Below are 26,459 nucleotides of genomic sequence, written 5' to 3' on the forward strand. Positions count from 1 at the left end.
CCTGCCACCTCTAGTGTACGAAGACAACCTCCAAGAGATAGTCTGGAAAAGAATGCCCATTCTGCAAATCCATCTCTCCAGCCTTCTAGATTTTCCAACTGACTATTTTTACCTGAGGATTACAGTACAAATACGAAACAGGACTTAAAACCTATGGGACATTTGCCTAACATTCGTTTCACTTGTCACACTGGGTAACATTCCTTTGAAATCAAAGTAACTCCACAGCAAGAGTCCCTGAATGACAGAAAGTACATTGTGTAATTTTCAAGGAAACTGAAATGAAGCTAAAACTTATTAAGACTTAAATACAGGAGGAGGGGGAACTAGGACTCAGTTTACCTCCTACAAGAATACTCATAGTTTGTGTAATTCAGATAGAAATTCCACTTTCATTAAAGAGTCAAAAATCCCACAGGTAAAATTCTGCCCATTTAGTTTGATTCTTCAGAAAGACAAGGGACTGGGATGGTTGTGGTCTTCTGAGATATTCACTTCAGATATTAACCTACTAAGGAATCATTTAAAGAGCTTGGGAGGAGTAGAGAAGAGAGATACATTAAACTGGGAGACAGGATTCAAAGATTCCTCAGTTAATTGGCTCAAAGTCTCACACCTTACTCTACACACTCCAAAACAGAAGAAAAGTTGACTACACGACTCTAACTATCTCACAGATTAATTTGTGGTGGCATCATAGGTTTATGGCAAATTACTTGAGTTGCCAAGTAACTTATATATAGATTCCATTTTTATAAGCTATCGTCATTCTTGCTACAATATAGAAATAGTTCAATCACTATCATCAATGTAGACTTAGACATACCACTTTGCATCTTGCCTGGATGTATGTATTCAGAGTAGCAAAATATTACACTTCCTCTATATTCTAAAAAATTGCCATCATCTATCTGAATTTATCTTTGTGAAACATCACATCACAGCAAAAGTTAGCAGGTAATGGGTGACACTTTTAGAATTCTAAAAATAGAACAAAACCTTCCATCTGTTCTGAGGACAATTGGGCAAAAAAATTTGGCAAGCATACTCTTATTTCTCCTGCTAAACTGCTCCTTCTCTGTTCATTAAAGAATAGACCAGTGATGGCGAACCTTTTGAGCGCGACATGTCAGCATTTTGAAAAACCCTAACTTCACTCTGGTGCCGTGTCACATATAAAAATTTTTTGATATTTGAAACCATAGTAAAACAAAGACTTATATTTTTGATAGTTATTTTATATATTTAAATGCCATTTAACAAAGAAATATCAACTAAAAAAAATGAGTTCGCATGTCACCTCTGACACACGTGTCATAGGTTCGCCATCACTGGAATAGACCAATGATGAGAAGAGCCTTGAGTTTTAGGAGTCTTAGGAGTTTTCCTAAGAGTATCTGCATATTGTTTGTTTGTTTATTTTTAAATATGTTTTTATTGATTTCAGAGAGGAAGGGAGAAGAAAAGAGAGAGAAACATCAATGATGAGAGAAAATCACTGATTGGCTGCCTCCTGCATGCCCCACACTGGGGATCAAGCCTGCAACCCAGGCATGTGCCCTGACCAGGGAATTGAACCACAAACTCCTGGTTCATAGGTCAATACAACCACTGAGCCATGCTTTCCAGGCTATCTGCATTGTTTTTGATACCTTCAAAGAAGCTAAGATTCAAGAATCAATCTTAATTTCTTTACCTATTTCTTAGATGCATCCACTCCTCTGACCAATATATAAAAATTCATGGAATTTGTCACAATAGCAATTAAATAAGTGAGGGTCGATGAACTGATATAAATCCACCCCCATTGCAAGAAATGAAATTATAATACCACTCAGTTTATGCCTTAATATTAGCTCACTAATGATATAGGCTCTATATATGAAGGAGGAACAGTTAAAATGATCTCCATGAAGCCAGGTTAGTTTACATGGATGAACATATTTTCTTCTTGGACTGCAACATTTTAATTTACAAATTAGAACACTAATATGAAGAAACTAAGATGCTTTAATTTCAAGTAGATAGATTTAATCAAGTATTCCAGCAACAGTGGTTACACACCTATGATTTAATTCTGGAAATGGTAGAAATCCCAGCTCTATAAGATGTCATTTGGTAACCCCATACATATAAATCACATTTTTTCCTACAGAAAAAGCAAACACCAGATTTTTCTTAATGTCATCCACACTTAGACCATGTCCACAAGAGCATAAAATATCAAATCAGAGAACCAGTCTGGATTCTATCTCTGCTTATTCCTAAATGGGAGTGCTTATGCTCTGGTTTCTCTTCAGACCGCATAAATCTTTCGCCTTTTACTAAATGGGAGTGCTTAGAAAAGTTAATCAATGTGTTTGATTTTCTTTTTTCTCAAGGAGCATCTTTTATTTTATTTTTATTTTTAAATCTTTATTGTTGAAAGTATTATATCTGACCCCTTTTTCCCCCCCATTGACCTCTCTAGCCTTCCTGCCCCTGCCCCAGGCCTTCACTACCCTATTGTCTGTGTCCATGGGTTATGAATGCTAGTATATGAATACAAGTTCTTTGGTTGTTTGACTTTTGTTTTCTTTTAACAAAATAGAAATAATGCTACTTTTATCTTAGAATTTTTATGAAAATTAACTTAGAATATACATTATACTTATATAATTATTTTATATAAATGTTTATTTCATTTATTTACTAGTACATAAAATTTATTATTTATGTTTATAGACTAATAAATGGTGCTCAATAAATACTAAATGAAACAAAGGAATTAAAAAGAAGCATTAGATAACAATTGTACACCAACAAATTAGAAAATCTAGAGGAAACAGACAAATTCTTGAAAGATACAAATTACCTAAATGGATTCAAGAAAAAATAAAGAATACCAACAGAACTATAACAGGTAAAGAGATTGAATCAGTAATCAAAACCTCCCAACAAAGAAAAGTCTTGGATCAGATGGCTTCACCAGTAAATTTTATTGAATATTCAAGGAAAATTAACACTAATCTTTCCCAAAGTCTTCAACAAAAGAGAGAGAGAGAGAGAGAGAGAGAGAGAGAGAGAGAGAGAGAGAGAGAGAGAGAGAGAAACTCTTCCTAACTATTCAGTAATGAGACCAACATTACCTTGATACCAAATCCAGATAAAGACATCACAGGAAAACAAAAACACAAAAAACAGACCAATATCCTTTATGAATATAGATACAAAGTTCCTCAACAAAATATTAGCATATTGAATCCAACAACATATTAAAAGTATTATTCACTATGACTAGGTAATATTTATCCCAAGAATGCAAGAGTGATTCAACATCTAAAAGACTCAGTGTAATACATCATATTTATAGAACAAAGGGGGGAAACCCCCACTTGATCATCTCAATTGATGCATTTGACAAAATCTAATAACTGTTCATGATAGGAAAAATAGTCTCAGAAAAGTAGGAATACAGGGAAAGTTCATCAACATGCACAATTCCTGTGGGCAACACTCCTCAGTAAGCCAGCGAGGTGGGAGAGCTTGCTTGCTGCTCACTGTGCACAGGAACCCTGCAATGCCCAGAGTGATGGGCAAACTATCTGAAGGGGAAGTCCCAGAGCCCTAAATATGTTAGTTTAGATTGTGCTAATATGGGTTCAGAAACAGACAACTTCCACTGTGAATATCACCCCAAGGAGGGGAGGGCCTGGCTGTCTAGCAATCAAGACGATTATTCAATCAGCTGGCAGCATAAGCTCTCTGGAATTGTTTTAGGTTATGGGAAGGTAGAAAGGGAGAAAAAAGAGAGTCCTTTATTTTGTAATTTGTGAAGAACAAGGTAGCTTTTGCTCAGCCTCTTGCTTAGAGGATCAAAATATAAAGTTATGTGATCATTGCACAGCTTTTATATGTGACAAAGTTCCTCTCTTCTAAAAATTTAGTCATTGTCTCATGTGTATTTCAAGTGAAATTACCATAGCTCAGTTTATAGCAAAAAAGTTTTCTTACTCCAGGCTCTGGTCCAAATTCAGACTCTGGTCCAGAATCCTCCTCCCCAAATTCAGGTGAGTGACAAGAACACTGCATAGGTTAAGTCTCCTGAATATGTAATTTCTCTACTAATAGTGTAAGAACATATAATTTTAATTCTTTTTAAGTATAATTTTTATATACAGTAAAGCCTAGATTAGCCAACAAATAAAAGAATATAGAGTTCTGCTTAATTAATTTCTCTGACATAACTTAGGAGTCACCAGAAAATACTTTTATCACCAGCCTTGCCTGGGATTAAAAACTGTCCTAATGTCCAAATCTACTGTCCTGCCTTAACCAAAAGGTTTTAGCCAAAATAATCAAATACAACTTTGCTTCCCCAGAACACTACACAGTGCTGCACATATGCGGTTCGAGGGAGGTAACTCACGCCTGAACAATATTGTCCAAATCTCTATATTCTTCTTAGTTACATATTATAATCTCATTGATGCTATATGAGAAGACTTTTAAAAAATGGTCCAACTTCATTGACTATATAACAATATCTGTCCTCATGAAAAATGTCATCGTTATTTTAACAAAATTAGGCAACATGTTAACTATGTTGATATCTATGTCTAGTAGAAAGTAAGGCTCATACCTGATTTTGAAGTGTAGAGAATTTCAAATTTAAAAACACTGAAATTAAATAGAGAGTTCCACATATAGTTCATTTAAAAGGATTCTAAGATTGGTAGAGAGATGACAAACTCAGATTCAGGATAAACCAGTAAATTTAGTTTACACCAACATTCCAAAGATACTCAAGATGAAGAAACAGTTCAGAAATACTTACAGAGAACAGAGAAGGACTGAAACACTGCACTGACAGAAACATATTCTCTGACAAAATATACTCCTGTCCTTAATACGAATCTCAACTTCATAGGGGATATAACTTGTTCTGAAAATTCTGCTCTAGAAAAACCAATGTTTAGCAATCTGAATACCACAACTGTCTTTCACTCAGGTGCCCAGAAACCTTTAATACTAAGGATTGCCATTTTTTTATCTGAAGAATTTTCAAAGTCAGTCCTTAAATTAGCCAGTCCCTTAACATCTCTATTCTTTAAATCCTTTGAGTTTTGACACACATCTTACCTTTCCTTACAAGGAAGAGTGTACTCGACCAAGAGCAAAAGAGTAATCAATAGCAACAAACAGTTAAAATAAGTATCAAAATTCACCAGGTTTGTTTTTATGCTACTTAGTAAACTTTCTTACCATGCATTTTAGTAGAGTGATTTATATTTTATTAGTGCTTTAAACATATTAAAATACCTTTGTTCACTTTGTAAACCCCAAACACAAAGAAACTGCTACACTCAGATTTGTTACACACAGATTTGGTGGGTAATATAAGCAGGTTAATATGTTAAAAAGAACTTGACACAGAAATTATTAATGAGTAGAACAAGGTCACTACTTCTGAGCTGAGGTCACTTACAAAGAATGCACAAATGAAATTAAGGTTGACTTTTATTTACTTGACTATCTTCTTACATTGGATTCCTTTGGCAACATATCTTTAAACATTTAAAGCCCTGTTTACAAGGAGGCTCTGAAAGAACCTTCAAACCATTCTGTGTCCCTAATTGAATTCCCTAGGAGTCCAGTAAACTCAGAGGAATAAAGAAAAATCATAACATTTGCTAAATCATCTCAAAACATATTTCACTGCAAGGTTATGTGACCTGTTTTTTGAGGTTCCAAGATGAATGAGAAAATACTACTGAATGTTTCATTATTTAGACTAACATCAAAAAGAATTTTAGCTATTAATGGTAAGTTAATTAAATCAATCCAGTTTTAATTTTTCTTCCAAGAGAAATCATACAACAACTAATAACAACATTTTATACTGTACGTGACCACTCGGCCAGAATATAAAAGCTCTTGGGGAGGAAAGCATTGGTAACCAAAGACAATTATTCACAGTAAAGGTATGAGACAGAGCTAATAAAAATGTGTAATCACCCCCAAGGAAAGTAGCATTTTATCTATGAACAAAAAAAAAAAATCAAGTGGAAGAAGAGAAAGTAAAAGTTTTTAGCAACCAATTAGTTTATTAACATGTCACCTTCCCAATTAACTTCCCAGTTCTAATTTTACTTTTAAATAAGCTTTCATGATCTTTGTACTCATAGTTCTTTCATGTGCTCCTGTGTTTGTTGTGACTACTAAGCAAAAACATGTGGATTTTAGCATTTCCAAAAGAATGTTAAATTCTTCTCTACTTACCTGGTTTGTATGTTATTCCAGGGGGGAAGAGGAATCCCTGTTGGGCAGCAGCAGCTGCTGCCAGGGTCCGCTGGTCATGTGGAAAAATTGGGATCATGAGCGGAGGCATGTGACCCTGAACCTGCTAAACAGAAGAGAGCCTATGATCAGACAGAGAGCAAATGTACGCCAAGAAGTATTTGTTTTTCACTCCTGGTGGTGTGTGGGTATCCAAAAAGCCACCCACCTCCAACCTCATTCCAAATATGCTCCCTCAGAAATCTCGGGCCACATTCCACAAGTCCCTTCTCTTAGATTCCATTAGCACAGCAAGAACATCACCTCATTGTGAAGTTGCTTCACCCCTGCTTCCACTAAATTGTAGTTACTGGTTTTCTTTTATCTCAACTTTATTTTTCCTTTATTTTCTTTCCTTTTTTAAAACAAAGAAACAAGTTGCCTCTTACATTGTACAATGTTTAAAGGTTTTACCCTTACACCGGTTTTGCATTCTGTGCTTTATTTTGAAAACAGTATTTAGTATCCTTGGACAGAAAATAATGTCTAATTGTTATGTATTCCAAAAGCTGTGTCTCCCCAGTTAGGTATCTTATTTCAAAGCCTCACGGCATTATGTTAAACATATAGCTCTTCAGATTTAGGGCTACTACATCTTGGCTCCCAATTAAACTAATATTCTTTGCCATACACACCTCGATGTAACATATAAATTGCTTGTCTGGCTAAGCAGTTTTACAGCTTTATGCACTACCATGTAGCTCAGTAATTATGGAGTTGTATTCAGAGAGCATTTCATAATAAATCCTACTACATCAAATTTCATTTGACCTCAATAAATGTATCAAAGAGCACAAAAATGCAAAATAGAAAATCTTCACTCTCTATATCAGTATTTGTGTTCCATATAAAGAAAGTGAGAGCTATGACAGAATCATGCCTGTGGAAATCGCACTTTAATTTCCCAGCTCCCTTCTTTCCTCCAGGCATGCTGCCCTGGTTCTCGAGAGCATCACAGGAAGGTTTTGTCCTGGCTTTCAGGGCCTGATTCTATAAGTTGAACTACGGGACTTTTGTTATATAAAGATCAAAACTAGGGTGTATTAACAGCAATGATCTTTTAGTTCAAACGGGGTTTTTGGCCTCCTTACTAGCACAAAAAGGCTACATTAATTTCTATTTAAGATATAAACCATTACCACTAATTCTACCAGCCCCAAACCTTTCCCCTGTTTAAATTCCTAAATCTTCTTTTCAGGCAGAAATCCACACACTGGCTGGTGACCCTGTTTAAATAGCACTAACTTGCCTTGTCCTGTCCTTGTTCCCTCCACAGCCAGGGACATGGTGCAAAATGTTTCTGTGTGGGTCTAAGAGGTTTCATTTACCAACAGTTTTTCTCTAGGGAAAGCCCTATGATGTGGGTTAATAAAGGGCAAGCAAAAAATAAACACTTTACAGTATTTTTCTGAATTCATTTCTCAGGAAAATCAACTTATAATAAAAAGGTCTTTGTGCAATTACTACCTTGCCAGTGGGGCGTGAAAGAAACTAGCTTTAGGCAGCGATTTCTCCCATTTTAGCTGAGGTAAGCCCAAGTTTTGTACATTAGAGTACAAACTTAGCCTGCTTAAATTGGAGCTGATCCCCTAGTGCCGAGGTCTTGCCTTTAACCCTGAAGAAAAACACTAAGTTTGCTTCCAACCCCAGCTGATTGTGACCTGATGCAAATCTGAGATGTCAACATTGAGGGCACTGTTCTACGTCAGAAAATAAAACATGGTATTCTTTGTGGGTGACTATTGTTCAGTGCAAGAGTATATAGAAGGAAAGCATTTCATCTACTCCTAGAAATATGGTCCTCTCACGTACCCAGCACATAGCACAGATGCTTCACACTCTAAAGAAGGGGAGCAAGAAAGTGAGAAGTCTAAGTATCATATTTATTTAATCTTCCCTTCTGTCATTTAACAGACATTTATTACATTTTATTTATTTGTTTGTTTGTTTAATTTATATCCTCACCCAAGGATATGCTTCCACTATGTGTGTGTGTGTGTGTGAAGAGAGAGAGAGAGAGAGAGAGAGAGAGAGAGGTGATAAAAAACCAATTGATTGCCTCCCGTACACACCCCACCAGGGAATGAACCCACAACCTAGGCATGTGGCTTGACTAGGAATCAAACCTGCAACTTTGGTGCATGAGACAATGCTCCAACCAATAAACCACCTTAATAACCATGGCTATTAAGGTATTATTATGTGTGATGGATCTTGAAAAGTAGCTGGAAAAAAAATGGAGGCCATTTAGCTTGGAATAGAAAAGATACGCTATATTCAAATGTTTGAAGGAATGATATATGGAAGATGAACCAGATTAAATCTGAGCAGTTACAATGGGCAGAACTATTTTCAAAAGAAAGAGATTTTAGGGAAGTTTAATGCAAAGAATTTTCTAATAATGAGTAATCCAACAATCACTGATGAAAGAGAGTGTGTATGCCATTTCCCTAGAGTGGTCAAGTAAAGGTTGCACACCTACATGTGAGAAATTCTTGAAAGGACATGTGAAACTGAAATCCTGATTAGATAATGACCTATACACCCTTTGCAACTTGATAATTCTATGGTTGTTTAAAAGTCAACATTAGGAAGATAATGCGATCTAGTCATTCTTTCATCCATTGGACACATAATTTATTCACTATCTACTCTGCCTACAAAGGCTTTACTGCCAAACAATCCGAGCTTACATCTATACACTGCCCTTCTGTTGGCTGTGTGATCTTGAACACTCATTTAACCTTCCTGAGTCTATTCTGTCACGTAAAAAGCAAAGTTAGTGATACTACCTTACATGGTTATTGTGAGGATTAATAGACAAGGAAAGTAATGCTTGTGGCACAGTGAGTGGCACATAATAGGCACTCAGTAAGCGTTAGGTCTTTGCTCTTTGAATATTCAGTACTAGAAAATTATCAACTTACTGATAAAAGAAGAAACAGTGGATCTTATGCATAATTCTAATTCAAAAAAGAAAACATGAGCCAACTAAATAATTCAGTTTGGCAGGCCAGGGCTTGTCATGTTCTCGGCAGATACCACACCTCACAGAGCATTATCCCATCCCAAGTATCTAGAAACCGTTGAAAAAGAAGAGGTGGGATTACTGGGATCATTTGAAGATGTAATTATTCATTAAGCAGCATCTTAGGAGGAAAACATAATTTTATTTTCACGGTGCCCAAGCTCTTCGGATCATAAGGGATCAATGGCAATTAGGCATCAGACCTTAATTCTTGAATCTTGGTGCCTGAAGATATTTCCTTTGTAACTAGCTATGTACATGAGAAAACTAAGTAAACTATCCAAGGTCCTTTTTAATGCCAAGGAGCTATCAGGGTTTCATATTCACATAAGCTGTAATAGTTTAAGGAAGTTCCTTTCTGTCCATCACTCTCTACAGGGTAGGAAGTGTTAGATTTTCAATGCTATTAGCTCAGAGGCAGTTTCAATAAAACGAGGGTCAAAGTAAATAAGGAGGGGAACAGAAGGCATAGGGAGAGCAATAGTAATAGTAGACTCAGAGGTGGAACAGAGTTTAGAGTTTATCTCACCTAGTAGTTCTCCAAGTACAGTCCCTAACTAGCAGCATCAGCCATACCTGAGAATTTTAAAAAAGCAAATTATGGGGTCCACCCCAGACCTATGAACCAGAAACTCTGGGGTTGGATCCAACTATCTAAAATGTAGACTAACATAATCCAGAGCAGTGATGCTCAGATTTTAGTGTGCATCAGAATCTGGAGGGCTTGCTAGAACAAAGATTGCTCAACCCCACCCTCAAAGTCTCTGAACCAGTAGATTTGAGGTAGGGGCCTAAGAGTGTATTTTTCTAACAAATCCCCATGTGAAGTGAAGCTGGTGCTGCTTGTCCAGGGACTACTCTTTGAAAATCACTAATCTAAATCAAACCTCACATGGAACCAGGTGACTAGAGAAGATAAAAGATACAAGCCTGGGTTTACACTGGATGACCAAGCTGGATCTAGGGTCCAGAACTGCTAATTACCCCATCCAGGGCTTTTTCCATTGCATCACATGGACTTCAGTAATAGAAAACAGGGGAAACCACATGTGTACACACTTTCGGTAGGAAAAATCTGGAGCCCTGCAACTAAAAACAATTGTATGTTCAGAGGTGTACTGTTGGAGTATGGCTATTATATTTATTTAGTTTCAGTCTCTTTCGTCTTCTCTCTCGTTTTGCGCCCAGGACAATTTGATCATAAATCTACTGTAACTAATTCCAATAATTTATTATAATACATTCATTAGCAATGATCATTTAGCTCCAAATGACAAAATTTTCCTTAACTTGTTTTAAGTAAAACAATGATATGAAAATTCAAAGTGCCCTTTATTAAACACAAGCCAAAATATCCAGTGGCCAATTAGAATCTAGGCTGAGAGATGATAGAAAGCTCATTTCTAGCTCTATTTACAGAAGTAACGGTAGTGGTAATGATAATCACAGCAACTAGTCCTTTCCAGTGTTTCCTATATGTCCAGCACAGGGAAAGTGATTTACATGCTCTATCTCATTTAATCTTCAAAATTCTATGGTGTACTTACTGTTATTATTCTCAGTCACTTAATGAGGAAGACAAAACTGTGAGAGTTTAAGTAACTTTGGTCAATTAAAAAGTAGTCGAGCCAGGATTCAAGTCCCAGGTAAAACCAGCTCAAAGTCTATACTTTTAAGTCCCATTTAAAGTCATTTCTTACTAAACCAACCTCACTGAGATAAGGAATATAATTCTTTGTGATAACAATTATTTGACTGGAAGTTTTATAAACATAATTGTAATTTGTACAAAGTTGTAATAAATAATACACAGAAATCCAATGTACCCTTTACCCATTTTCCTCCAATAGTAGCATCTTGAAAAACTATAGTACAATATCACAACTAGGGTATTGACCTTGATATAATCCAACAATCTTATCCAGATTTCCCCAATGTGATACTATTTTAAAGGAATCATCTGTCTTAAAAATTAGTAAGGGTAATGGAGGTCTATGAATACTTCCAACCACCATCTGTTATAGAAAACTCACCAGTACAACTCACCGGTGCAAATAGTCATGTGTTGCATAACAACAATTATAATAGAGCAGGAAAATTCCTAATAGCCCAGTGACACCGTAGTCATTGTAATGTCTACAGCAACAAATTATTCACATGCTTGTTTTGATGCTAGTGTAAACAAACCTACTGAGCTGCCAGGTGTATAAAAGTATAGCACTTACAACTACAGTAGTAGGCTATACCATCTAGGTTTTGTAACTACACTTTATAATGTTTGCACAACACACAAGTCACCAAACAATGCATATATCAGAAGGTGACCCTGTCTTAGCGGTTCATGGCTGTAATATAAGTGGGAAGTATAAATTAAAGCAATAATTTCCCCCTTTCATAGCTGTCCATTCATTGTATTTACTAGAATATTATTGCTTGAAGGTGGGGAATAGAAAACAAGGGCAAGTTAGCGGGGAGAGATAAGAGGGCTTGGTGGCTACACAAAAACACATAAGCACCTGGAGTACTTTCCTCCTATGGAAGCTGAATTAAGTTCACTGGCTGAGTGTTAGTGCTTAGGCAGATAAAGACTTTTGAAGATACAGAAAAGCCCCCACCTTGCTCTGAAGAATGTAAGTCTGCCTTTCCTTTTCCATCCCACCATCATATTTTCCCATCTGGTAACATGCCAGGAAAGGCACTCACACTGGAAACAGCAACCTCCAAAAATAGTTTACTAAAGAATAAAAAAATAATAGAATTCCCCTTGCTACATCAAAGAATGGCCAGTCTCCGCATGTATTTTCCAAGATGTTATCAAAAATTCAAAATAGCATCCTTTTTGCTTGAAAGTGTATCTTTCCCTTAGCACAAATTCACAGATACTTGGTAATTATCCTGTAGATAAAGGAGTAAAACAGATTTTGTTAAGACAAAGAGTGAAACTTGATGTGGACAAAAATATATCTGAGTATGAAACTGCATTACTTTTATTGCTCTGGAAGTCAGCAATAACTGGCTGGATATGTCACATGAATGACTAATGAGAAACTGGGAACCCATCGTAGGTGAAGCTCAGTCAGTGCATCATGGAAGGAACACAGTGCACGCCCCAAATCACAACTGTCCATTAATTCTAACCTTCCACAGTCCCTCACCAAAGCAGCTCCCTTTTGGAAAGGAAGGAGACACATTCTTGATCAAATAGGGTACATGCCAGGGGATTTTAATTGCCTGGGTGTTCCTCGTGTCGTTCAGACAATGCGGACAGCGGCAGATGCACGTGAAACACTTAGGTTCTGTCTCTTCCTGTTTCTAAAACAGAATTGTTGCATCAACACTCATCCCCTTTGTTTTCTCTGTGCTAAGTTGTTGACGATGCCATTTTTTGCCATCTGCCCCAGAGCTTCATTAAAGATACATGAATGGGCTAACTGGCCTGATATCTTGTGAGGAACAGGTGCTATTGTTTGTCCCTGAAGACTTGCACTAGAGATATGACTCAGAATACTTGAGAAAGAGCATCTGCAGCAGTCAGTCAGAGAGCGACTTGGCAGAGACCTGGCTACGTGCTAATATGCAAACACACTCAGGGGGACTCGTTTTCTCTTTCATGAAGATTACCTAACTTTTTTAGTGATGGGAAACAAGAATTTGTGTTGGAAATCATAAGAATATTAATGTCTATTAGTGAGTGAAAGCCAGTGAGCAAAGATCTTTTTCATGCTTTATTTCTAGAATATCATTCCTCATGGGGTTTCATTGGAGTAAGCTGTTTTAATCAGTTGGAAGAAGTGTATCCAATGTTTATAAATCATGACAGAAGGAGGGAAAGACAGAGATAGAAAATAGGGAGTGAGAAAGAGTGGTCAGAGAGGAAGAGGCGGAGAATACAGACAGAAAAGGTGGGAAGGAAAGGGAATTATTTAAAGGCCATATTCTTTATTGCAAAGAATAGCTGAGTCATTTGTGTAAAGTGTTACCACTGTAAAAGCCTCAGTGTCTACAGTGAAAGAAATAAAGGCCCCAGAAAGCTTACAATGAAAGCCTTCAAGGTCAGGAAGGTGTCTTCTGTCTAAAAGTGCATACTGAGCTCCTCTGTAGAGTCAGGAAGGAAAAGGTCTCATTTGATAGGATAAATAGTGCCTTAACTATAAACACTTAATTTTAAACTTTTTGTTGTTGTTAAAATCTGTCTAATATGTTGAGACTCTTCTTTGGCCTGCCTTAGAAAGCATAATGCAGTTCGTCAACACACTGAACTTCTTGTGGTTGACCTGTTTGAAGTACACAAAGGAACCTTATATTATATACGTCCTACCCTAGTATTCACTAATTGTTTCAATCCATTAATCATCTCACTCCAGGTAAAATGAGTGTCTTGAGTGGCCTGTGCCATTTATATTTCCTCCCTGCTCTTATCATAGGGCTAAAAACATACTAGGCATTTTGTTTCAATTGATCCATCTGAGAACCACCTAGGGCCTAAGCACAGGTTTTCTAAGCACTAATTTCCATAGGTTAGTATTGTTAATGCAGCTGCAAAAGATGCAAAACTGTAGCTGCTCTCATTTCAGAAGAAAATAAAGAATGACTTAAATACATCTTGATATCACCTTGTTTTTCATTTGTCTTATTTAGCAAACCTCTGGCTGCTGCAGCTAATGGAGGAGAGCAAATCCCTGCTTCCTAGAGAATCTAGTTAGCTCTAACAGGAGGAAAATCAAACCGAAATTTCATCAGGAACAATTCTAGGACACAGCTTTTTAAAAATATTTGAGAAGACAGAGTCCCATCTTCTCAGATGTTTCCCACCAGCATCCAATCCAATAAATATACATTGTACAAATAATGTAACTGCACCTAGATGAGGGTCCTGCTTTGTGTGATTTTGTTTGTTGATAGCAGGATTCTCTCTCTCTCTCTCTCTCTCTCTCTCCCTCTCTCTCTCTCTCTCTCTCTCTCTCTCCCCCCCCCCTCTCCCTCCCCAACTCCCCCAACCTGAACAAGGATAATATACTACTTTGTTACCATTGTTATCATTGCCCTTTAATATGCAATTTCTTCCTAGAACTTTCATGCTGCTGCCACCACTCTTCTCAAGATCCTCACTAAAGGAACAAGAAAACCCCTGAAAAGGTAGGATAAATTCAAGATATTACAGTTTAAAGGCATCATTTAAAAAACTCAGGCCTTAATCTTTCAAAGTCATATGTTTTAGTTTGAATATGAGAGCTAACTTTACATTTATGATACATATTTTTATGTATGTATATTATATACTTCAGTGAAAATTTAATTTAAAGGAAAAAGGGAAAATCATTCCAGTAGTTTACTTATTAAATATACTTAATAGAAAACCTAAAATGGTCACAGGGGGGAATGGAAAAGACACATCTTGTCCCCAGCTTTACTATGTCTCTGCCCTCACTTCCAAGAGTAATACATGCAAACAAAAGCAATGCTTTTTACTGGACTGGTCTTTAAGATAGCTACTTCAAATCGGCTTCACAGTCTAGCACTTCCCAGTTCCCTTCCTTGGTTACACAGGAGGGAAATGACCATTGACAGTAAGAGCACAGTGATTTCATCTATTAGGATAATAGTACACATTTTTAAAAAATCTTCTTTAGGTTTATATTCAGAGAGAAACGTAAGCCCTGAAAGAACCAATCCTGACCTTTGTGATAACTCCTTTTTTCATATTCTCAACATACTGTATACATTCCTTCTATTTGCATTTTCTAATGGGTAAATATCTCATTAACCTACCAGAATCATTAGTAATCAAACATCATTATAGTCTCTCCCATTTATTTGTATGTTTAAATATTGAATTCTCAAAGAAAGGGACATAGGTTTAGCATTAGCGTAATCGTACTTCAGTATCTCTTACTTATTTGTTCTCTTACTCACTGAAATAAAGAACTCCACACATATACAATGACCTCCTAGGTTCCCAAGAAACAGTTAATACATAAGAGAAATCAGTAGTGCTTGTCTTCTTTCAAATATTCAACATCCATTCACTGAGCACCAAGCGCTATCCGCTCGGTACCATGCTAGGCACTAGGACTATAAAGCTACCTTGGAGAAGTCCATAGCCTTATTTTATCAGGTAGTGGGGTTAGGTTTGTTTTCACGTACACAGTAGTATAAATTATCAGTTTGTAAGCTTACTTTGGAATAGGGTCAACAGAGAAAGGAAAGATTTGCTTTAAAAAACAAAACTAAACTAAATTATAACAAAAATTCCATTAGGTGTCTTTCGATAGTCTTCCTATGGTCCTTAGCTCCGAAAATTTTTGAGAGTATTTATGAGGACAAAAGTCAGATTACTTTATAAAATGGATGATAAATGTTAATTAAATGTGTTTAAATTATCTTACTGTGTTTTAAGAAACGCTCACCAGGAGAGAAGTAGGATATCCTGGCCATAAAGAAATTAATAAAACATGTTATGCAAAAGTAAAATTTATGATTCATTTGGAATTAGATATCTACTACCTTTTCAATCCATACAAATGCATAATCTTGTCAATTAAATATTATTGTTAAGGTCTAGTAGTATGTTAAAATCACTTTAAAGTGCAACTAAGGAAAATTCATGTGTGTTTATTACTCCTTAAGGATCTATTAGTGGGTATTTTATTCAGATTCGTGCTGTAAAATCTGCATAAACTCAGCATATTGTTATCCCCATGTGTGCATTTGTTTGGTTAAAGCAGAACAGCAAATCTCAATTTTTGCAACTTCTGGAAAAGTCAAGAGAACTAAAACAGTCTTAATTTTAATCAGATACAAACAGTTATCACTACAGAAGTGAAGAGTTGACTATTATGCAAATAGTCACAGTTAGTGGTCACCAGGCCATCACAGAAGACTGAGCTAGTCAATTACTTTGGATATTTCCAAAGACTAGTGAAGATGAATGTTTCTTATTCTACCCTGTCTTATTTCCACAGAAGTATGAAACATATTAGAGACTAATGATTGTTGTTCTCAAATGGAAACCCCATTAAATACACAATGGTCAAAGTGTTTTGCCAAGATGGAAATTAATTTTTTTTAATTTTGCGTAAATGTGGTATAAAGATGGTAACATTTGTGAAGAATGTAGCATTCCTTTCTTTGTAACAACCAAATTCAGATATAAACCTTTCGTAAACTTTTGACCTGTAATGAAGGCAATCTGGCTTTTACCCCTGAAGTATTTTACACAAGCTTATTCTGTTAGCAATGACCAGAGTTCAATTATTAAATTCCTCCTCCAGAAACGCAGGTTTACATCTTTGACTACAGGACTTGTTAAAGTTATGCACAAGCAACTTTAAGGCAGACTTTGTACCTCCTCAGGGCTTAGTAAAAGTCTCTCTTACACAGAGTAGGGACTCAAGAATACTTGTTACATAAATACATTAAAGAATTTTTGTTCTATGTTGTTCAAAACTAAGCCACAACAACTCTGGCGATTTTGTTAAACCTAAAACTTCTGAATCAATTTGAAGTACTTTCATCATTAATAATCTTCCAATTGAGGCAATGGAAATAAACATCTCCTCCAAGATACTTCATCATAGCATTCTTTTCTTTTAGCATGCCATGTCTGATTTTGAAAATACAAAAGTCAGTATGAAAATACAAAAATCGACTGTATTCATTTATTTGAAGATAGTTTTTTAATTATTTTTGATATATATTTATTGATTTTAGAGAGAGAGAGAGGAAGGGAGAGGGTTAGAGAGAGAGAAACATCAATCGGCTGCCTCCTGTATGACCCCTACTGAAGATCGAGCTGTCAACCCAAGCATGTGCACTAATCGAGAATTGAACCATGACCTCTTGGTTCGTGGGTTGACACTCAACCACTGAGCCACACTAGCTGGGCAATTAGAAAATAGTTTATTTTTTAAAATGTTTTTATTTATTTTTACCAGCTTTCTCCTCTTCTTTTCAACTAGAGGCCCAATGCACAAAATCCATGAAAGAGTAGGCCTTCCTTCCCCTGACTGCCAGGACTGGTTTCCCTCTGGCACCTGGAACCTGGGCTTCCCTCTGGCTGCTGGCAGACACCCAGGACTCGGGCTTCCCTTGCAGCCCTGGCTACATCCGGAAGGTCATCTGGAAGGATGTCCAGAAGGACATCCAGTCTAATTAGCATGTTATGCTTTTATTATTATAGATAGCTTCTAAGTCTTTGTTCACACCACTTAGAATGATATTTCCTCTCTTTTTTGCCTTTCCAAACCTGACCTATAATTCATGGTTCAGCTCAAATTCAGTTCAAATTCAATTCTATGAAGAAGTATAAAGTTCTTCCTTCCTGTCAAAATTTACATTGCACATACTGTGTTGAATTATTTAGCGGTTTTCATTTCAATATTTGCCACTATTCTAAGCATTGGGGACATAAAAGCAGATAAAATTCCCTACCATTAACTCTTAGGAAAGACAGACAATATACAAATGAATGTAGATATATATGCAGGTGTATATGTATGTACATATATATTTTATACATATATATATGTATAGGGTATCCCAAAATTCACTCAATAAGTAATTTTGATAGAAAACACAGATTTAAAATTAAAAATTGTAAATTATTTTTTGATTCATAAAGTATACAGTATAGGGTTATGTATGGAATAGCACATCAGGTAAATGGCCTCCACGGCTTTGCTGGCACATATGCAAAGCTGTGGTCTTCATTGGTCTTCATTGTCCCTGCTCCTGGGCCATAATTGGTACTTGGTAATGCTTATCAAATTGAAGGGATTGAAATCAAAGGGCACATAGAATCTGATTCAATAAATCAAGTAAAATTAGGCTTTTATTTTTGTTGTTGTTGTTGTTAATGCTCACGCAAAATTCAAATCTTGTGTGAATTTTGGGACACCCTATATGTGTGTGTATATATATATATATATTTAGCAAATATATAAGTATAATAAATACCAGTTGATAACAGATACTATGAAGAATAGAGATAGAGTATGAGGGGGTAGAGCTAGAGATAGAGAGACAGAGAGTAGAGATAGAGATAGAGATACAGATACAGATAGAGATAGAGATAGAGCTAGAGATAGAGATAGAGTATGAGGGGTATATGGTGGAAAGTGGGAGGTAACTGTAGGGAATGGAGGGGGTTATTTTGGTTAGGAATGGTCAAGGAAGGCTTCTCTGAGGAGATAATATAACGCAGGGTTGAATGACCTAAGAAAATGCTACATGGAACTATCTGAGAAAAAAGCAACTCAGGCAGAGGGCATGTGAGTGCAAAGGACCCAATGGAGCAGTAACTTGGTTGAGTGAGCTGGTAAGGCCAGCACAGGAAAAGCAAAGAGAGTAGTAGGGAGAGAGAGAGAGAGAGAGAGAGAGAGAGAGAGAGAGAGAGAGAGAGGGAGATGGGCATAGAGGAGATCACTCCGGGTTTTGCAGAGCACAGCAAAAAGTGTGGATTTCATTCTGAGTGTGATGGAAAGTCATTGCAGGGTTTTAAGAGAGAGAAGTGGCATGAGACCTGACTTCGGTTCATAAAGATCGCTCTAGTTGCTGGGAAGAAAATGGACTTGACTAGAGCAAGAATGAAAGCAGAGAGGCCAGTTTAGAAACTACTTCAATAGTCTAAAAGTGGGATCATCATGGCCTTTTCCCATCTTACATATGCTCTCTACTAAAGTAGAAGAAACCATCTTGCAGACATATTCTTAATGGATACTAGGACAGTGCCTGCAAATACAACAGGCAAAAAATAATTATCTGACTGATTAACTAATTGATTAACTAACTGATTAAAAACATGACCTGTCCAGTGATTCCATATGAGACAAGAAGCACATCACTTTCAAACACTGGTACTTTGTCATGCCTATAGGGGAGAAGAGTATCCTATATAATAGAGGTGATATGCAAATTGACCATCACACCCTTGCACAAGATGGCCTCCCCCATGTGGTCAAAAGATAGCCTCCACAAGATGGCCAGCAGGGGAGGGAAGTTAGGGGTGACTGGGCCAGCAGGGGAAGGCAGTTGGGGGGACCAGGCCTGCAGGGGAGGGCAGTTAGGGGCAACTAGGCCACAAGGGGAGGGCAGTTAGGGGTGATCGGCTGGCAAGGGAGGGCAGTTGGGGGGACCAGGCCTGCAGGGGAGGGCAGTTGGGGGCGATCTGGCTGGCAGGGGAGCAGTTAGGCATCAATTAGGCTGGCAGGGGAATGGTTAAGAGGTGATCAGGCTGGCAGGCTGAAGCAGTTAGGGGCAATCAGGCAGGCAGGCAGGCGAGTGGTTGGGAGCCAGCAGTCCTGGATTGTGAGAGGATGTCAGACCGGCAGTCAGACATCCCCTGAGGGGTCCCAAATTGAAGAGGGTGCAGGCTGGGCTGAGGGCCACCCCCTGCCCCAGTTCACGAATTTTGTGCACCGGGCCTCTAGTAAGATAATAAAATCTAGGAGGCTACCACGGCCTCCCTGTAATTCTCTTCCCCAAATACTATATCTTTTAATAAAATTTTAGGCAGCTGAGAAGCCTACTGAAGAAACTGAAAATGTAAATCCTTAATCCAGTCTCTGTGGGGGAAAACAGGAGTATTTAAAATAATTCAAGTTACTATGCCAACTTTCCTATGGAAAAAAATCAACTTTTAGTAAAGATCAGAACAGTAGAAAATTTAATATATATAAACCAGCTCAAACACTAGCTAATTTAAACTTCTCTAGTTTTTTTGGCATTTAGACTAATGTCATATCTACCAAATGAAACTGGAATTTACAATAGAGTCAGATGCTGCAGCAATTCACCTCTCATGATACTCTGCTGTTACAAAGAACACGTCAACCGCATTATTTAAGACAAGCAGATGATTACTAGACTTATCCTAAGGTATAGAAATGTGTAATCACTATGTTGTTCACCATAATAATGTATGTCATCTGTAATTGGAAAATAAGTTAACTTTTAAAATTAAAATAATTTTTAAAATAAGAATGATTAGGAATAACTCATGCAATCACAGCTGAAAGGGAATAGAAACTCAAACCCAAAAATAAATGGAAGGGTCTACTGGCCCAGTCAGGTCAATAGAAAAATAAACAAACCAGAATTCAAAATGGAAAATGAATATACTGAATTTTCCACACATTCTTAAAGCAAGAAATCCTAGTTAGAAATTTGAATATTTCTTTATCCTTTATATTAAGATATTAATTTTTTACCATAATCCATCTAAAACACACTATTACCTAGTCCTTGATGATTGGCTTAGATTTAAGGTAAGCACAATATAAAATCTTAGCCAATCTTCTGTACCACCACCAAAAAAAACAAAAACAAAGTAGTAGTAACTTTGCCCTAATTACAATATGTTAAGAAAAAGGAAGAGAAGTGAAGAGTGGGAAGAAAATAAAAATATGAAAGGAAAGATAAAGAAAGCAAAGGAAGAAGAGGGAGGAAGGAAGCAACCAAGGTTAATGCTGGCTTTAAAAATTTTAGTGCTGTCTTTTATATCCACAATTTTGACCTGATCACTGCCCATTCTGTCCTTTACACTTCAGCAAATATCACCTCCAAACCCCAGTGTTATACTTACCTTCCAAATATTTTATAAATATCAAGTGATATATGTAAAAAACTCTTTGAAAAATGGAAATTGCTATAAAAACTAAAAATTGAAATTTAAACTGAAAATTGAAGAGTTGTGGATGTAGGCTGCTGACCAAGTTAGTATAAATGCAAGGACCAGCCTATCAGTGTGCCCATTCATGACCTGGAACACATGGAACTCAGAAAAATATTATAACAACTTAACCAAATGTAGAGAGATATTTTCCCCAAGCCAACACCACAAATTTTGATAAAGTTCAATTTAATTTTGTAAATTTCTATGAGTAAGAGAAAGAAAGGAAACCCCTACCTCCACTGCCCCCCCCCTCAAAAAAAAAAAAAAAAGCAAATAAAAAGATATGTCCCATGACATGTTTCTCACATGGTAAAGTATTTATCCATATACTTATTTTTTTACTTTAGTTTGAATTACAACTTGAATCCCTACAAATGTAATTACAAATATGTAAACAGGTATATTTGCATTACCCTATTAGCTCATCCACAGTGATCTAGAACCATGATGATCAGACCTATAGACATTTCCTTTGAGCTCCACATGACAGTTCCCAAATACGAATGACACAAAGCCCAGCTTTGAGTCTCTTTAACTCTTCTTAATTTAACTATTAAAAAGGTCAGATTCGCTCCTTTACAACTGCACTATGATTATAGGTTCCATGGTAGAATAAGAAATTGAATCTACATAGAAATTATCAGCCAATAACAATAGGTCCTTGTCCAGCTGTGACTACTTCCCTCCTCTACAATCAGTCCTTATCTGGTTCAGGAAATGCCTGTTTTAACTGACAGGTAGGAGATTAAATCTACAGCTGCTGAAATACAATCTCAGCTCTGTTAGATAGGCTTTCATTGAAAAGCACTATACACACATAATTTGTTTATGTTGTACCAGCAATCTCTGACAAAGCAGACTGTCTAGCTGAGACAAATGTGGTTAAACCCATTTATTGTATTATTTCTGCTACACAGAACAAGCTCTTAAAACGCAGAAACTAGACAAGGCACAAAGCTCTAGCTGTCTAAAGAAATCAAGAATAGATGACTTCTTGTTACACTAGCCCTTTTTACGCAGAAAGCATGTTCTCCCTTGGAAAACATCTATTCCAATTTCTCTTTTAAGTGGGTGGTTCAATTATGTTTATGCTTTCAGTTTTTAAAGTTTCTTTTGTTCCTTCTAGCATAAATGGGCATAAAATCACCTAAGCACTGAATATTTCTACATTTAAGAACAAATGAATATTTATAGCAAGTGCTATATCACCCCCTTTAAAAATACCCATAATGATACATTCTCATGACAATCCATCCTCTTTCAATATTTATTGCAAATTTTTATAATGTTATTTGATTCTTTTATTTCACCTGATCAAAAAATAGCTTTTCAACTTATAAAAAATATAATAAATACTGGTTTCTTTAAAATAAGTGTCAAGGGGAGAGGTTTTAACAACAGCAGCAACAATGAAAGCTGCTACTTAAAGTGACCATGAATTACTTGCTTCAAATTAACAATAGAACTACAAATAAAAAATGTTTGCTTTATATCTAAAATCTATTCTTTAGGTACACTTATTCAACACTAGCATTCTGAGTATACTGTATGTATGTGTAAATATATACTGTAAAATTAGTTATAATTAAAGATTAAAGTCTTTATCTACCTTTACTAAATCCTAAAAGTTATAACCAATAATAATTAAACAACAGATGATACACAATATGGTTTCAAAATAAGAAAACAGACGCTATAGCTCAAACTTGTCAAAATATTTTAGGAAGGGTAGCATAATAAACTTAAAGATTATAAAACTGTATTTGAAACATGGCCAAAGGATTAACGTTAGCCACTCTCAACATGTCACCATTCCCTAAAATCTTTTTATTTTTATTTTTCTTTAATCATCATCATAAAAGAGGAAAGTGAGAAAATAATCTTCCAACTTGGAACATATGTGCCACTTGGAACTCTGAGTTAGTCTTAAATATAGAAAGTATGCAATAAACTAGCTGAATCCATTGGGTCTCCCTCAAACACTATGGATAATGAGGGGAATCCATAACAGACATAAACAAACCCAGAAAGATGTCTAGACCCCACATCATTATATATGATATATGCCCAAGATATATGGGCATACATTTGAATGTTCAAGTTCAAACTTGGCTTCTATTAAACTGATTCAGTCACAGCATGGGGTTTTTTTAATAAACAAACCTCACTGTTACAAAATATTAGGGACTCAAATCATGTATTATGCCCCAGCTAGTTAAATATGTGGTGCTCTAATGCCCTATATCCTTGAAGCTTTATTACAACAGATTGTAAATAATAAAGGAAAGCTACAATCTAGAAAAACATATAGAAGTCTTAGATTTTTTGGTTACAAGTTGGGGGCAGATACTACAGAAAGCTAGCATTTCAACATATGATCAAGGATTTACATTCCCCATTAAAATTAGAAAAGTTTAATAGTGTGGGCCTTAGAATTTTATTTTCCAGGATTCTTAAAAATGCTGAATGCATTCAAATACGTATGTAGCCATAGTTATCTCAGTATACCGAGTGCTTTGCCACATTTGATATATACACACATGTATTCTATAAGTAGATTTATCTTTAACTTTAGAACAACAGACTTTTGGAACCAGAATGGCTTTAGAAAACCATGTTTCCAATACTTTCCTTTTAAACATAGATATAATAAGGCCCAGAGAGGAAAAGTGACTTGTCAAGTTCACAAAACTTGAGAATGGCTAAGGAAAAGTTAAAAACAAGGTCATTAGTCTCCAAGTTTATTGATTTCATAAAATCATAAAATCAGAAATTTTTCAGTGATGGAAAAAGATTTGGAGACTTTATAATCCAATGAGTCTTACCTAGACACAGCACTCTAGTGAGCTTTTTGAGATCTACTATATAGAACATACTCTCTCCTTCCTTGTCTAGAATCACTGATGGGCCTAAGCATACATTTTATAAAGGAGTAAAGGAGGCACATAAAGATAATGTGACTTACCCATGATGACATAATTTGTCAAAATCAGCTAAGATTGAAACTAACACTCCTAATTCCTAGTACAGGAATTTTCATTTTTCTTTTCTAGTTGTCTTTCTGCATTCTTTAAGGTAGAACCTAAATACAAACATACCCTTTCTGTCCCCAACTTTAGTCTAAATATTTTTTTTTAAACATAAATCTACATAATGTGACCGAAGATGAAGGCAAATTTCCATTCTTCTACAAAGACATTCTGGCAATACTATAAACAGTGACTCTGATGACTGTCTCTCTTCCTCTTTATCCTCTACTACCCAGCCCCAAGTTTGTATGCCTGTGACATACATTAAAATCAATAAGGTATTATTCTTTTTTTTCTTAATGTAGGAGACCATGAACTTTTTTGAAATAGAATTGTAACATTTCACCTCCTATTCCTTGCAAAATACAGAACACAAAGACAGCTTTTACCAAAATATAAATTGAGTTATTTTCCTGAAGGTCAGGGTACTAGTTTTTAAAAAGCATAAAAGTAAAGTGACTAAATAGAATGGAACAGTATATAAAAAGGATAATAAATCATGCTCAAGCAGAGTTTATTTGAGGGATTCAAGGTTGGTTTAACATTTGAAAATCAATCAATATAATTCATTATAATAAGATAATAAAATAGAAAAAACATTATTATTTCAGAAAAAGAATGTAATAGGAGAACCAAGATGGCGGCATAGGTTAACGCCGGAGTTTGCTGCTTTGAACAACTACTTCAAAAGTGAAACCAAAAAGCAGAAGGGACATCACCCAGAACCACAGGAACGCCGGCTGAGTGGAAGTCCTACAACTAGGAGGAAAGAGAAACGCATACGGACACTCAGAGGAGGCGCAGTGCTGAAGTCAAATTCTGAGGTGCGGAGTGCGCGGAGCGGGCTGGCGGCGGAGGGCGCGGTTGGCGTTTTCAATCGGGAGGGAGTCGCAGACTCTGAGCTCCAGATCCGGGCGAGTCTTTAGGGACCCAGACTCAAACGGGAGAAGCGGAACTGTCTGGCTTCGGTCAGAGCGAGTGCAGCTTTCTCTCCGAGCTTTGCAGCGGGTGCTGGGACTCAGAGGGGCAGAGCCCCTGGGGACAGGACTGAGAGCCGCCATAACTGCTCTCTCTGGCCCACCCTGTTGATCCTGTGCGACCCGCCCCGCCCAAGCCCTGCACACAGGCATTTGCCGGATAGCCTCAGGCAAAGGCTAGATTAGCACCTCCCTAGAGGACAGAAGTTCTCTCACTGCTGACACAGCTGATTCTCATAGCCACTTGGCCTGGAGGTCAAACCCTCCCTGGAATTAGCTACAACAATCAAGATTTAACTATAAGACTGCGAACAAAGACCACTAGGGGGTGCACCAAGGAAGCATAACAAAATGCGGAGACAAAGAAACAGGACAAAATTGTCAATGGAGGATATAGAGTTCAGAACCACACTTTTAAGGTCTCTCAAGAACTGTTTAGAAGCCGCCGATAAACTTAATGAGATCTACAAGAAAACTAATGAGACCCTCGATCTTATATTGGGGAACCAACTAGAAATTAAGCATACACGGACTGAAATAACAAATATTATACAGACTCCCGACAGCAGACCAGAGGAGCGCAAGAATCAAGTCAATGATTTGAAATGCGAGGAAGCAAAAAACACCCAACCGGAAAAGCAAAATGAAAAAAGAATCCAAAAATGCGAGGATAGTGTAAGGAGCCTCTGGGACAGCTTCAAGCGTACCAACATCAGAATTATAGGGGTGCCAGAAGATGAGAGAGAGCAAGATATTGAAAACCTATTTGAAGAAATAATGACAGAAAACTTCCCCCACCTGGTGAAAGAAATGGACTTACAGGTCCAAGAAGCGCGGAGAACCCCAAACAAAAGGAATCCAAAGAGGACCACACCAAGACACATCATCATTAAAATGCCAAGAGCAAAAGATAAAGAGAGAATCTTAAAAACAGCAAGAGAAAGAAACTCAGTTACCTACAAGGGAATACCCATACGACTGTCAGCTGATTTCTCAACAGAAACTTTGCAGGCCAGAAGGGAGTGGCAAGAAATATTCAAAGTGATGAATACCAAGAACCTACAACCAAGATTACTTTATCCAGCAAAGCTATCATTCAGAATTGAAGGTCAGATAAAGAGCTTCACAGATAAGGAAAAGCTAAAGGAGTTCATCACCACCAAACCAGGATTATATGAAATGCTGAAAGGTATCCTTTAAGAAGAGGAAGAGGAAGAAAAAGGTAAAGATACAAATTATGAACAACAAATATGCATCTATCAACAAGTGAATCTAAGAATCAAGTGAATAAATAATCTGATGAACAGAATGAACTGGTGATTATAATAGAATCAGGGACATAGAAAGGGAATGGACTGACTATTCCTGGGGGGGAAAGGGGTGTGGGAGATGTGGGAAGAGACTGGACAAAAATCGTGCACCTATGGATGAGGACA

At 36.7% G+C, this 26,459-nt stretch overlaps 1 protein-coding gene across 28 annotated transcripts in view; it reads right to left on the reverse strand.

Annotated features, from left to right (window-relative positions):
- The window catches only part of SOX6 (SRY-box transcription factor 6), a 368,911-nt gene that overhangs the window by 111,545 nt on the left and 230,907 nt on the right, over positions 1–26,459 (reverse strand). For 22 of the 28 annotated variants that reach the window (XM_036325513.1, XM_036325515.1, XM_036325526.1 and 19 more), the window contains one exon: positions 6,262–6,385. In XM_036325513.1, the coding sequence (XP_036181406.1) occupies positions 6,262–6,385 (124 nt within the window). The remainder of the gene's footprint in view (positions 1–6,261; positions 6,386–26,459) is intronic. The other 6 variants (XM_036325527.1, XM_036325528.1, XM_036325525.1 and 3 more) reach the window with 1 other exon arrangement.

This window comes from Myotis myotis, unplaced genomic scaffold (assembly GCF_014108235.1).
Source record: "Myotis myotis isolate mMyoMyo1 unplaced genomic scaffold, mMyoMyo1.p scaffold_m19_p_10, whole genome shotgun sequence".
NCBI classification, from domain to species: Eukaryota; Metazoa; Chordata; class Mammalia; order Chiroptera; family Vespertilionidae; genus Myotis; species Myotis myotis.